At 32.0% G+C, this 15,704-nt stretch overlaps 1 protein-coding gene across 1 annotated transcript; it reads left to right on the top strand.

Annotated features, from left to right (window-relative positions):
* The first annotated feature begins 7,708 nt into the window (after nucleotides 1-7,708).
* Nucleotides 7,709-15,023, top strand: LOC117915604 (linoleate 13S-lipoxygenase 2-1, chloroplastic-like). Its single transcript, XM_034831204.1, has 9 exons — nucleotides 7,709-8,017; nucleotides 9,196-9,470; nucleotides 10,423-10,660; nucleotides 11,710-12,009; nucleotides 12,088-12,173; nucleotides 12,785-12,895; nucleotides 12,982-13,283; nucleotides 13,429-13,695; nucleotides 14,164-15,023. Exons 1-9 carry the CDS (start codon nucleotides 7,711-7,713, stop codon nucleotides 14,891-14,893), a joined length of 2,616 nt encoding a protein of 871 aa, XP_034687095.1. The 5' UTR covers nucleotides 7,709-7,710; the 3' UTR covers nucleotides 14,894-15,023.
* The last annotated feature ends 681 nt before the right edge of the window (nucleotides 15,024-15,704 follow it).

Genomic DNA, 15,704 nt, shown 5'->3' with positions numbered 1-15,704 from the left:
AGCAAAAAGGGTAATGAGTTTTCTTAACAAAAATTATCTAGCATAAGTTCATTTGCTTGAAGTTAATAATTTTGGTGTGATTCAAAATAAGTAGTAGGTGAGATTAATATATCTACGAAGCATGAAAGTATAACTAAAGCAAAATAATTTTATTACAATTTTTAAAAAAGTAAATAAAATTTTTAATTACAACTTTTATTCTTTATTTTCATAACATGTAATGATTAGACATCATAAAATTTTAAATTTTATTATTATTCAAATAATAGAAAATTGCAATTAAATAGTCACATTTGACTTAAATATAAAACTAAATTAAATAGTAAAATTGATGGAAGAATTAATCAAACATTCAAACGCATGGTCTGAAAATGCATCTTTATTTCAGTGTAAGACAAAAGCCACATGTCTTATTGAAATATCGTCTTATTTTGTTTTCTCACCAACAATACGATAGACCTAACACCAAAAATTAAAAGCATGATAACCCATGGAGTAGACATGGTTTCTTTTGGATTATGCTTGTATGTGTTGGAAGAGAATGCGAGTGAGTACAAAATATACTGCGTCCCTCACCATCTGAATTCCCCTTTATTGAGGGAATTCATAAGAGATTGACTTCCCTTTTATTGAGGGAATTCATAACAGATTGACACCTGTGAGGGGCATCCATTTACCCTAATATCATTAAAGTGGACTTATGAGTGTGTCCTACTATTTACGTATTAGTTGACTTAGCTCTATTTCTATCTATCTATATATATATACTAAGGTCCAAAATACAAAAGCAAGTAAAAGCAACTTAAATAATAAATTATCTTATTTTGATAATAAATTCTTGTAATATTATTATTTTTTTTACTAGAAAAAGGTCTAATGAATTTTTATAGGATTATGGAATAAAAGAAAAAATGAAAATTGTTTTCTAAAAATATTACATTCAACTTTGATTTCAAACAAACACACACATATAAACGCAACATATAGAAAAAGAGTTAAGAAATTGGATAAAAACCAATGTTTTCAGAACTAGACCGATTATTGAATCAGAAAAGTTATCGGTTCACGGTTCATTGATTGGACCGGCGATCGAACCGCGGTCGAACCGGTGACGTCATAAATATATATTTTATTATTTTATATATTATTAAAAACAAAAAATTTAATAAATTCTATCTAAAGTTGAAATCATGGATTTTGTTTTGACAATTAACAAATAACTTTTAAACTTTATTTCATAATATAAAATTTTCTAAATGAATTAAATTATGAAACCATTAAAACAAATAAAAACCAACATTACCATAAATGCTCAGACATTAACCTTTTCGCAGGATCTGGTCCTCAATCACAGCTCCCACAGTGTGCATTGCTAATGGGAGGCCATCACACTGCGCTATAACCTCATCCTTCAATTTCAACCTATATTTTTTAAGTGCATCTGATTTTCCTTTGAATTGCCACATGTGATCCATGGATGTTAATGGAGGCTGCATGTGATACAAATTGTGAGGGCCCACCATCATTCTTGCTTTATGGGGGGAATAAAGGGTCAAAATAGCCTTCCGTTGAAACATAATGTTCAGAATGACCTACTTTTCAAACAATTGTTCAAAATAGCCCTTTTGAGTCCACGTCAGCATACAAAGTAATTTGTTATTCTTTTTATTTTTTACTTTCCCAAACTTCAGCTGCATTTTTTCTTTCCCAATCCCAAACTTCCATTTGAGCTGCTCTCTTCCCCGTGCTCTGCGTGTGGTTTTTTCGTTAAAAACCCTAGCCCCACCAGTGGGCCACTGAGGGAGACGTTGGAGCTACAACTTCCATCCGAGTTGCTCTCTATTCCCAGCCCGTGCTCATTTTTCCTTAAAAATCCTAGCCCCACCAGTGGGCCACTGAGGGAGACGTTGAAGGTTGAGGTTAGTGTTAATTTTTTTCAGATCTGAGCTTTTTTTTATCATGTGTTGTTAGTATTTTTATTTTTCCCGTTGGATGCTGAGAAAAGTGGGAAACGAGAATGAAAACAGAAAGAAAAAAATTCTTGATTTTTCCTGTTTCTTAGTTTTGATTTAGGGTTCTTGAAATTTAAATCCAATGGCACAACAGCAAAGAGACCCCTAAAACGGATCCAGAAAACACAGAGAGCAAAAGAAAAGCAATTTTTTTGGTTTTCCTTAGGGGTTTTGCATGGATTTTCTCGAAAATCAAACGAGGATGAATTTTCGCGGAAATCGAATGGGGCATGGATTTTCTCGGAAATCAAACGAGGATGAATTTTCCCGAAAATCGAATGGGGCATGGATTTTATTGGGAATCAAAGGGGGGTTGCAAAAAAAAATAATAATAACATGATTAGATTAGTACCTGCGAGGATTGAGAGTGGCAGAGTGAGAGAAAGGCTTTTTTAGGGATTCTCCCAGCTGGAGGGCAACTTCAGAAAAGGGGTTCTTCATGCCCGAGTGAGAGAAGTGGGTAGCCTTTTGATTTTTAGATTTAATAGAGTTAAAAAAAAAAAAAAAAAACAAATCATGAGAACAATTTTATCTCATCTTAATAGAATATATTATAATTTTTAATAAAATTAAAGATTAAATAAAAAAGATATTAATAAAAATAATTTTATCATATTATTATTATGAAATTTTCCTGTGGAATTATTATTATAGGTTTGCTTTGGTATTGGTACATCAGCTTATCACTTTTCCTATGGAATTAATTGAATTTACTAAATTTATATTAATATTACTAAATTTTCCTATTGATATTAAGTAAATTACTAAATTTATAAAATATTTATATATTTGAATATTTAAATGAATAAATGAATATAAGAATTAAAGTTGAAGGTGTAGTAGAGTCATTTTTATAAATATATCATATTTAAATACTTCACTTTTAAATAAATTTTATAAAATATAGTGTTATTTATTTTTATTTTCATATTTTCAATTGCTAATTTACTTAATATCTTGTTTTTGTTAAAAAAATATTATTTAATTTCATAACAAGTCAACATAATACCACAGTTATGCGTGATGTTCATTAATCAATTATCAAATTTCAATTAGAAAAATTTCTCTTTATTTATCAAAAAAAAAAATTCAATTAGATAATTGCTGGCTTTTGAATAAGACAAGGGGACCCAGCCTAGTAATTGTTAATTATTCAAATCAAAAGGGTAGTTAGTTGGTTTGAAATTTGAAACTTTGGAATTGGAATAGTTGTTTTATTGTTTGTTTTTTATATTGATTGGAAAAGTCAAAGTAAATACTTAATAATGGATGATAATAATAATATGTTAGAGGCAATTAGTGACATTAGATAATATTTGTTGTTATGTTAGAGGTGATTGATGAATCCCGATAATAAAAGTTTCTAGAATGTTAAAAAGATAAACATAATTTTTAAAAATATTTAAATATAAATCTTATACCTTTCAATGTAATTTATCTATATTTTGAAAATATAGACTTTTATTAAATAAAGATAAGATAATAAAATAATTACTTATATTTTATAATTCATGTTTAGAAAACTTCTAAAATATGAGTAAACATTTTTTTTTAAAAAAAAAAGCCAGATTCTTAAAGTACAAACACTTTCTCTTTAAAAAGATTTTTGTATTTGGTTATATAACAAAATTTACTTTTTATTTAATTATAATTTTTAAAGATTTCAAAATTACCCATACTTTTAATAAAAATATTATTAAAATAAAATAGTAAAAGTAAAAAATGAATGGTCCAACTCTACAAAAACCTATTCTAAAATAGACCATATACCTCATGTTTGATGACTCCACTTAGACTACTAGATTATGGATGTGATGGGAGTGGAGGAGGATGAAAGGGAGGCTAAAAGTGAACCCATCTGGAAAAACTTTGATTATGGGTTGGAGAAATTGAATGTGGGTAGGGACCATATTGTTTATGTGATCCTTTGTCAATTGGGTTGTACGTCATTTTCGTGACCCAAAAGTTAATCTCATCCTAATTATCAAATTAGAAAAATAAACTAAACGTGTTTGTAACCCAAACACATGTAATATCATCCTACTCTTTACTTATACACTTCTTTGCTTATAAATTGCTTTCATTTGAGTTGAACTTATTATTTAGATATGAAGTTTTGTTACATTCCAATATTTATTTGGTTTATTCTTGTCTTTTATGAATCATTGACAGTAAAATATTATTTTTTACTTGAATAAATATTATGTTTTATATAATAACCATTTGTTATTATCTATATGAAGGCAATTATGAATGATTCCTCGGTAGAAGTGCTATGTTATTGGAATGGAACAATTTTAAGGATAGAAACGGATTTAAAGATAGAACCATTCCGAGGAGCAGGCGGAGCCTACATCGACCTAGATTGTTACCTCCACCACTACCTCTATTTTCGACTCCAGCCCCATCGCAGATAGATGTTCCTCATGTGTCACATGCAGTACCTACTACAGTTAAAGAGGAACGTCCAAAAAGGAAGAGAGTATCAGTTACATATAGGTTCTCTCCTTGTGGAGGCATGTGAGATTATATATGTTTTTTATTTTCCACTATATTAATGTTTAGTGCTTATTTTTTGTGACTTTGATTAAACTATTAAAAATTACATTTTGTAGTAGACTATTTGTAATTAATTTCATTAACTAATTTTGTCAAAAAATCTATATATGACAACTGCGACTTAAGAGTATACTATTATTTCAATAAAGATAAATTTGTCGTAATACAAATAAATTAATATCTTAAAAAACAACAAATTAAATATTTTAAATTAATAAATTATGCAATTTTATATATTATTTATATGTTATATAAGTTTATTATTTTAAGATTATTAATCATTTATAATATATTTTATTTATTAATTTATGTTTGTTGAAGTAATACTAGATTTTTCATTTTAAATTTTCCACCACCACCTCTATTTCCAGCTCTAGCCCCATCACAGACAGATGTTCTTCATGTGTCACATGCAGTACCTGCTACAGTTAGAGAGGGGTGTCCAAAAAGGAAGAGAGTACCGGTTACACATAGGTTCTCTCCTTGTGGAGGCATGTGAGATTATATATGTTTTTTATTTTCCACTATATTAATGTTTAGTGGATATTTTTTTGTGACTTTAATTAAATTATTAAAAATTACATTTTGTAGTAGACTTTTTGTAATTAATTTCATTAATTAATTTTGTAAAAAAATCTATATATGACAACTACGGCTTAAGAGTATGTTATTATTTTGTTAAAGATAAATTTGTCATAATATAAATAAATTAATATCTTAAAAATTAACAAATTAAATATCTTAAATTAATAAATTATACAATTTTATATATTATTTATATGTTATATAAATTTATTATTTTAAGATTATTAATTTATTAATAAATCAAATATTCATTTATAATATCTTCTATTTATCAATCTATGTTTGTTGAAATAATACTAGATTTTTAAGTTTAAATATAAATAATTTTTTATTTAAGTATATTTTAAAATTTCAATCATAAATTGTCATTAATAGTTTTTAATTAAATTTGAAAGTAAAAAAAAAATATTATAATTGAAATATCAGTTATTAACTATTATACTATTATTTCGATAAAGATAAATTTATCATAATATAAATAAATTAATATCTTAAAAATTAACAAATTAAATATCTTAAATTAATAAATTATACAATTTTATATATTATTATATGTTATATAAATTTATTATTTTAAGATTATTAATTTATTAATAAATAAAACATTCATTTATAATATCTTCTATTTATTAATTTATGTTTGTTGAAGTAATACTAGATTTTTAAGTTTAAATATAAATAATTTTTATTTAATTATATATTTTAAATTTCAATCATAAATTGTGATTTAATAGTTTTTAATTAAATTGGAAAGTAAAAAAAAAAATTATAATTGAAATCTCAGTTATTAACTACTATACTATTATTTCGATAAAGATAAATTTATCATAATATAAATAAATTAATATCTTAAAAATTAACAAATTAAATATCTTAAATTAATAAATTATACAATTTTATATATTATTTATATGTTATATAAATTTATTATTTTAAGATTATTAATTTATTAATAAATAAAACATTCATTTATAATATCTTCTATTTATTAATTTATGTTTGTTGAAGTAATACTAGATTTTAAGTTTAAATATAAATAATTTTTTATTTAAGTATATTTTTAAATTTTCAATCATAAATTGTGATTTAATAGTTTTTAATTAAATTGGAAAGTAAAAAAAAAAAATTATAATTGAAATCTCAGTTATTAACTACTATACTATTATTTCGATAAAGATAAATTTATCATAATATAAATAAATTAATATCTTAAAAATTAAAAAATTAAATATCTTAAATTAATAAATTATACAATTTTATATATTATTTATATGTTATATAAATTTATTATTTTAAGATTATTAATTTATTAATAAATAAAACATTCATTTATAATATCTTCTATTTATCAATTTATGTTTGTTGAAGTAATACTAGAATTTTAAATTTAAATATAAATAATTTATTATTTAAATATATTTTTAAATTTCATTCATAAATTGTAATTTAATAATTTTTTAATTAAAATTTAAATTTAAATAAAAATGAACTAAAGCCGCTGTTACCAACCACGGCTTTAGTTAAAAAATGAAGACGCGTTTGGCAAATGCGGCTTTAGTACAAAAATGAAGTCGCGTTTGCCAACTGCGGCTTTAGTGCAAAAATGAAGTCGCATTTCCCAACTACGACTTTAGTACAAAAATGAAGCCGCGTTTCCCAACTGTGGTTTTAGTGCAAAAATGAAGCCGCGTTTCCCAACTGCGGCTTTCACTATAATGACGAAAAAAAAATATTTTTTAATGATGTGGCGCTTACGTGGCATGAAAGAGGTCATTTTGAACAATAGTTTCAAAATGTGCCCGTTTTCAACATTAAGTTTCAAAAATGGGTCATTTTGACCCAAAACTCTTGTGGGGGAGTCGGCTTGTGATGATGACGTGCCTATCACCATCACCACTTACAGACTTCAACTATTCCTTTAACTTGAAATACCTGTCGATGTTGATGCCCCAGATGCCATCCAACACCATCAAATAACCGACCGATTGGGGTGGTTTTCAGCGGTCGAGAGGTTTCCAATGCCGCGGCGAGGAATTGGGAAGAGGGGACGACAGGGAGGGTTGCCAACTTGTAGTGACCGCCGATAGGCTATTTGGGTGTTGCTCGCCGCTAGCCTGTCGACGGGGCATCGGTGGCGGGCGGAGCAGTAGGCCGACAACTGCAGTTGGGGGAGGAGGGAGGATTCGGTTCACCGGTTGGACCGTCGGTTTAAGCTGTCCGATCTTGATTCAATGCTATTCCGTTCTAATTGACCGGATCGGATCGGAACCATGACCGGCATATAGTTGGACCGGGAGGTCCAGTTTTTAAAATCATGTCCGGATTTATTTTAAAATCATGCTAAAAACATTCAAATCACGTGTGTTTTGGTTTTTCCCTCTGCACTGCACTGCATCAGTGAGCTATCTAATCACCTTTTGTAAGCATTGACGTCATCATTTTAATCATTGTTTCCTTCTTCCAACAAAATTTCCTAGTTCCTATTTCCTACTGCTATATAAACAGAAATGGTCGACCTAATAACACTCATCGAACTCCCATGGCAACTAAGAAAATGGGTATGTTCAAGCCTCAGGGTCACAGGCCACATCTTGTGGGGACAGTCTTCTTACCGAACAAACCATGCATCCCCAGTAGCAGTCGGCCTTCATTTTCCGTAAGGCCATGGCCACAACCCCAGAAAAAATATAGGAATAATATCAGGGTTGGCTATTTCCCCAGCAACATTAAAGCAGTAGCAGTAGCAAGTGGAACCAAGATTTCCATTTCTGTCAAGGCAACTGCAGGAGTTACCCTGAAATCACCAAACTTGCTTGGTGGATCACTCCTTTTAGAGCTTGTTAGTGCAGAGCTTGATCCTCGTAAGTATTTTGTCATTTAACTTATCAATTTTGTATATGAAATCAAGTAAAACTGAACTGCTGCAGTTTTCTGCAGTGACCATGCAATTACAGGCCTTGTTTGGTTGCGGTGTTGTCACTTTCTTTTTTTTTCTTTTTTTAAATCAGTCAAGAAGATAAAATTTTAAGCAGAATGGAGGAAAAAAAAAGGTGGATTACAGAGGCTAATAATGCAAGGGAGGATTTGAGTCTTCCTGACCATGTGTTTAATTACCCTAATGTTTTGTTTGTTTGCTGAGAAAATAAAGTAGAACACCCAAAAAAATATCTGAATTTTTTTCCTTTCCTACACACTCTCGTCTGAATTTTAAAATTGGGTGAATCATGAAACCATACATCAACCCCCACCCAAAAAAAAAAAAGTAAGTTTTTAAAACTTTGTTTTTGACTTTTCAATTCAAGTGCAAAATAGGAAAAAAAAAATTACCCAACCCACCGTCCGCCTCTCCCTTTCCATCGAAACCGGCCGCGACCTTGCCGGCGTCATCACCGGCCGCTTCTCACAGCCCTCTACGGCCGGCAACCTCCCCCCTCTCTCTCTCCCTTTCCCCTCCCTCTTTCTTTCCCCTTCCTTTCCTTCTTTCTCTCTCTTCCCTTCCCTTTCCACATCACCACCGCCACCAATGCCAGCGACCCACTGCTGCTGCCATCTCTCACCGGCGGCGACTGGTGCTGCCAATGAGAGGCGGCAGGAGCAGTGGGTCGCTGGCAGTGGTGGCGGTGGTGATGTGGAAAGGGTAGGAAAGGGAGACAAAGAGGGAGGGGAAAGGGAGAGAGAGAGAGGGAGGTTGCCGGCCGGAGGGGATCGTGAGCGTCGGCCGGCGCTGGTGATGGCGCTGACAGTGGTGGCAGTGGTGATGTGGAGAAAGGGAGGGCGAAGAGATGTTGCCCAGTCGGAGAGAGCTTTGCGCTCTCGGCGATGACGCCGGCAAGCTGGCGGCAGATTTGGGTCGGGAGAGAGAGGCAGGAGGGTAATTTTGAAAAAAAAAATAGAATTACTGTCTTAAGTGTACGAAAGGGTTTTTTTTTCCATTTTACGTTTAAATTGAAAAATCAAAAACAGAGTTGCAGAAACTTGCTCGTAAATTTTAAACTTTGATCCATGGAGCACTGATATTTTCATTAATGATTTTGCAAAGAGACGGGATCACAGAAGAAGCCAATTAACGCGAATGCCCACCAAGTAGGCCCAAAGGATGGCCCAAAGGGTGCTATTTTGGAGGCAGAATTTGTGATTCCTGGTGACTTTGGGGAGATTGGTGCAGTTCTAGTGCAGAGTGAACACTCCAGTGAGATCTACCTCCAGCATATAATCCTCGATGGCCTCCCAAATGGTCCTATTAGATTCCACTGCGGTTCATGGATTGAACCCAAAGCTGATCATTCTGGGAAGAGGATCTTTTTCTCCAACAAGGTTAGCCACCATCTTCTACTCTTTTCATCAGATCGTAAGCATATCAATACTTTGCATTATTTACATGTTTTTGTTTCGATAGACTTCTTATGTTTTGGAAACCACTATCAAGGTAAATCTTTTAAAAAATTTTATATTTTATATAAACATTATTATAATATTTTAGTTTTCAACATGGGAAACAGGAACTGTACAAACAATGGATTCTATGGTTATTATCCTAGCTTTAGATAATATTTCATAATTTTATCAAGGATCGATAGGTAAGTATTCATTTGGATAGACATTTTAATTTTTTTAAAAATAAAAAGTAATAATAAATTTTATATAAAAAGTCATATAGGTTTTCTTTATGTTATTAAAAAACCTACATTTTTATAAAGTTTACATTCACGTAGTAAAAATTTTTTGACAAGTCAATTTTTTTAATCCGTTCCTAACACCATTACATTTTCAATATAAGCCTTTGAAAATTTTCAATTAAATATAACATATAAAAATAAAAAGTTTTGTGGACAAAATTTTCTACTATCAAATAAATAAATTTTGACGTCTCATTTTAATAAAATAACTCATCTTTTTATTTACTTTTATAATCAACTAATTCTTGATAACATGACACTTTTTATTTATATACCACCAACACACTGAACACTTTATCATCACACCCATCTTCAACCTATTTCTAAAGTCAACACTTAAGCATAGTAGAATCATTTCAACCGCATTTGCTTAACTCCATAAAATACATTCTATATCTTTTAGTAGTGGCATTCTAAAAATTGGACAATATATTGTAACATCAAATTAAAATTTTCACTTCATATAAATTTTTTTCTTCTCTATTCAAAAACACTTTGATCCTACTAGCATCATGACTCAATATTGTTAATGTCAAGAGTCTTATTCACCCTTGTGAGAACTGTTACTCATTTTTGTTCATATGGAACAGATATACTTACCATCACAAACACCGGAAAGTTTGAAGAACTTAAGAGAAAAAGAACTTGATAGTTTGCGAGGCAATGATGAAGGAGAGCATAAGACCTCTAATAGGATCTATGATTATGATGTATATAATGATCTGGGTGACCCTAGCAAGCCTCAATTGGTGCGACCGGTGCTTGGTGGTAGCAAACAATACCCATACCCTAGACGATGTGGAACTGGATGTCTACAGTATAAGACTGGTATGAAAGTTAGAATTGAACTTTCTCTTTTTTAATAAGGAGCTAATCAAATCTTAGGGTGTCCTATAATCATGTAGCGCAACAAATTTGAAAGATAAGAGTACAAATTAAAAATATTAATGCTCATATAATTATATTTATGGTTATAGAGAAATATGGAACTATTAAATTTTTTATTATATTATTGAATTTCATTTGTAGAAACTACTAGTCTTTGGTTCCAATGTGAAACTATTGTTGTTGTCCAATGGTAGAAGCTCTTATGCTACTTATTATGCTATTAATTAAGCACATCAAATAATTAATGTGGATCAACAAATCATTTCTATCTCCATGATGAGATAAAGATAAAGATTCAGACATACATCATTCATGCACATTCAAGATTTACAATTGATACAATATTAAAGTATCATTCCTAGCATCACACCCTAAGTTTAAACCCTTGACTAGACTCATTTCTTCATGCATTGTATGAGTTAAGAAACAAAGGCACATAGTGTGTTCTATTGTATTGATGTTTCCCTTCTCTCTTAGTAAAATTTCATGAGATTTCATACAGAATGTTATTGAGATACAAGGATTCTAAACCTCTCATTATTTTCCAGTTTTATAAGAAATTTTAATAACAAAATGAATCCTAAAAGGATCTAGTCATATATAAGGTTTCAAAATCAACAAAAATAAAAATAAAAAAAATGTTAGAGGATAAAGCTAAAGTATCGTAGCGGTATCTACTTAATAAAAGATTCAGACCATTGAATATATATGGTAACATTTAGGTCATTGAACAATACAAATAAATAAAAAATGGGATCAAGGTATAAGGGTACAAACAATAAGACGTAAAAATGTATAAGTGGTATCATTTGATTGGTTGTCATTTCGATAGATGCTAAAAAAGTAGTAATTAATTCCTGATCAGATGCTTATTCTAACTTATAATACAATGCTCAAAGCAATTGAGAGGAGGCACATGACAAAAATATTTTATCAGGAACTGTATCATTCTCATTTGATCGAATAAGAAATTACCATGATCCATGCAGATCCTCATTCAAAGACAAGGAGTAACAGCTTCTATGTGCCAAGGGATGAAAAATTCTCTGACGTGAAGGAGAAATCATTTAGAAGAAAGACAATAGTATGTGGGTGGCTCACGACAATTGCGCATTTAAACAGTCCAACAAATGGTGAATTTCTACATTTATCAGATATAGTCAAATTATACTATGAAGGAATCAACATGAGCAGTCCTGTGAATCGAGGATTTTGGCAACGGGTTTGGAACCTCCTGCTTAATGTTAAAGATGATTTCCTGAAATTTAAACCCCCTGCACTGTTTCTCAGTAAGAAAAAACCTTCAAACCCCCGCCTCCTCTCTTGATCTTTCTCACTTACAAACTGAAGTCATTTTGCATTTGCAGAGGACAAGTTTTCTTGGTTGTGGGATGAAGAATTCTCACGCCAAACTCTTGCCGGTGTAAACCCATGTAGTATAAAGTTGGTTACGGTATGATAAGCAACTTCTTTTGATCATATATTAATACGAGGCATTGGTCTGCTAGTTATACGTTTTTGATTTATTCTTAATGAATAACTTAAATATTTAGTGCAAACAGTACCTCGATGGGATAGCAAAGGTATATATATATATGGTTTTCGTTTATTTCATAATTTAGTATTTTTATTTTTTTGCCATTTTGCCAAAAGCCACATAGTTGTCTGCCGGAGGCAGTGACCTTGGGAAAATTTTTTGATGTATTAAATAATGAGTTTAACCTTATTGTGTTTTTAACCCTTTTATGATTTAAAATTTCGTTTAACAGTGTGCTGCATTTAAGAGGAAAGGAAGAATTTTCATCATTGCAACATTTCTCTTTCATTTGATTTGTGGATTTTTAAGTGTTGATATACTTTATGGACGTGAAGTTCACATTAATTGTTGAACCATGTTAAAAATTTCTTATGTTTTCTTTATTTCTCCTTGTGTGTGTGATTTGGGTAACAAACCCATCACTTTGCATCTATGCATATAGATATAAACATCAATAAGAGGCAGTGAACATTAATAAGATTGTACACAAATGATACTCCATGATATTATAATCCATAATCGTGCAGGAGTGGCCATTAAAGAGCACACTAGACCCTGATGTCTATGGTCCTCCCGAGTCGGCAATCACCACAGAGTTGGTCGAGCGAGAGATAAAAGCCTTCATGACTATTGACGTGGTACCTACTTTTCTCCTTCTCTTTCTCTCTCTCCTTTATCAATCTCCCAAGAATTAAGTTGTCTAAATTTGGGAACATGAAAGCAGGCATTAGAACAAAAGAAACTATTCATCATAGATTACCACGACTTGTTTTTACCATATGTGAGCAAAGTGAGGCAGATTGAAGGGACAACACTGTATGGCTCCCGGGCACTTTTTTTCCTAACCCCTGATGGCACCTTGAAGCCTCTAGCCATCGAGCTCACTCGCCCACCAATAGAGGGGAAGCCACAGTGGAAGCAAGTTTTCACTCCCACATCGGAATCTACAGGTCGCTGGCTTTGGAGGTTCGCCAAAGTCCATTTCCTTGCTCATGACTCCGGTTATCATCAGCTTGTTAGTCACTGGTACATGCCATTGCCTTTGATTTCGTTTTTTTGAGTAATACGTTTTTATTTTACCAGACCTGTCAAACTGATTCCTCGGATTTGTTGGACGAAGAGTTGGACAACTTTATGAATGCCAATCAAATAGCTTTGTTCAATGTTGTAGGTTGAGAACTCATTGTGTAACAGAACCTTACATAATTGCAACAAATCGGCAACTCAGTGTAATGCACCCCATCTACAGACTATTGCATCCTCATTTCCGGTACACAATGCATATCAATGCTCTTGCTCGAGAAAGTCTCATCAATGCCGATGGGATCATTGAGACTTCATTCTCACCCGGCAAGTATTCTGTGGAGCTTAGCTCAGTAGCTTATGACCAGCAGTGGCGGTTTGATAAGGAAGCCCTGCCGGCAGACCTAATAAACAGGTATGATTTGAAAAGCATAATAATGGATGATGTAAATCAAAGCCCCATTTATACTTACTGAAATTATGTGAAACCAAATATACTTTACGCCCCAACTAGTATACTAGTTCATGGCTTAAATTCGAAGTCCTTATTTCTTGTTACTAAGTTCTCTCTTGCTCATGGTTTCCCTCTCAATTTTGCATTACGCTCTCAGTTGGTAATTGCCTCTTGAGTAAATGTTGGTACCTTGACATACAATGCCGATTGATATCCAAACCCCCTTAAATTTTATTTTTGAATTTCTCTCTAAAGAGATGCACTTCTACGCTTGTCAGCAAACCTAATAAACAGGTATGATCTGATAAGTATGGTAATGGATGATGTAAATCAAAGTGCCCCATAAATACTTACTGAAGTGTAGAGGGCTAGTTAATATATAGTTGCTGGAAAGTGCCCTGGCTAACTCTTTGGTTTCGTAATTGCCAGGGGCATTGCTGTTGAGGATCCAGATGCTCCCCATGGCCTAAAGCTACTGATCGAAGACTATCCTTTTGCCAATGATGGTCTAGTCCTTTGGGATGCCTTAAAACAATGGGTTGCAGACTATGTCAACTACTACTACAAGGATGCGAACATGGTACAGTCTGATCCAGAGCTCCAAGCATGGTGGACGGAAATCCAAACCAAAGGTCATGAGGATAAAAAAGATGAACCATGGTGGCCAAACCTCCAAACACCCGACGACCTCATTGGAATTATCACAACAATAACTTGGGTGGCCTCTGGTCACCATTCCGCAGTCAACTTTGGACAATATGCTTTTGCTGGTTACTTCCCCAATAGGCCTTCCATTGCTAGAACCAATATGCCCTGTGAAGAACCAACAGAAGAAGGATGGCAACGATTTTTAGACAATCCCAATTCTGAACTCTTGGCATGCTTCCCTTCAAAGCTACAGGCAACAAGGATTATGGCCACTTTAGATCTGTTATCCGAGCATTCCTCAGATGAGGAGTACCTAGGAAAGGATAGGAAGTTAACATGGGATGAAGAACCGGTTATAAAGGAAGCATTTAACCGGTTTTCTGCAAAGTTAGAGGAACTGGAAAGAACTATTGATGATAGGAATAAAGACAACAGTTTGAAGAACAGAAATGGAGCTGGGGTGGTTCCATATGAGCTCTTGAAGGGAGTTCCATACAGCATCTCCATTTGAAGCTATAATATGTCGACGTAACTTTGGGAGTGAAGTTTCAAATCCATTGTATGGTAGAGATAATAACTGATGTGATAGAAAATTTGGATACAAGGGAGAAAAGAAACACTCTCAAACACTCATTTTGATACAATAAAACTCTCAAAGATACAAAATAAGAACAAGAAGAAGAAGAATACAAGAAAGGCTCAAACAAGTTCTTGAAATTTTGTCCAAGGACTCTATTTTCTCTCACTTCTAAAAATCTTTAGGGAACTAATGGAAATAGTTTTGGGATTGATCAAGCCTTTTCACTTTTCTGCATAAGATTTCAAAAAGAAGAAAAGTCATATAAAACACTCTTAGGGTTGAAAAATGGTTACAAGGATGAGAAAAAACTCATTGTCTTCCTCAATCTCTTCATCTTCGTAACATTCAAAAAATTAAATCATATGTTTAATTCACACATTAAACATGATTTAACCTCAAATGTGTAACTCTCTTATACTTAACCTCTTAAGTTTTATAAAGTTACAAATATGAGAAGACTCGTTGTCTTCCTTAACCTTTCAAGTTTTGTAACATTTCAAAACTTAATCATGTGTTTAATTCACACATTAAAAGTGTAACCCTTCTTACACTTTATTTTCAAAAGTTATTTTTCAAAAGTGTAACTCTTCTTACATTTTATTTTTAACAAACAATATATATATATATATATATTTATATAAATATAATAGATGTAACATCCATGAGACATTGGAGTGATAGTAAGTCATGAATAAATGCAAGGGAATCTGATGACACGAAGTCAACAATAATTTCATCTTCG

Source organism: Vitis riparia, chromosome 6 (assembly GCF_004353265.1).
Source record: "Vitis riparia cultivar Riparia Gloire de Montpellier isolate 1030 chromosome 6, EGFV_Vit.rip_1.0, whole genome shotgun sequence".
In the NCBI taxonomy this organism is placed as follows: Eukaryota; Viridiplantae; Streptophyta; class Magnoliopsida; order Vitales; family Vitaceae; genus Vitis; species Vitis riparia.
The sequence above is the reverse complement of the archived record's forward strand: the minus strand, read 5'-3'. Positions and strand labels throughout refer to the sequence as shown.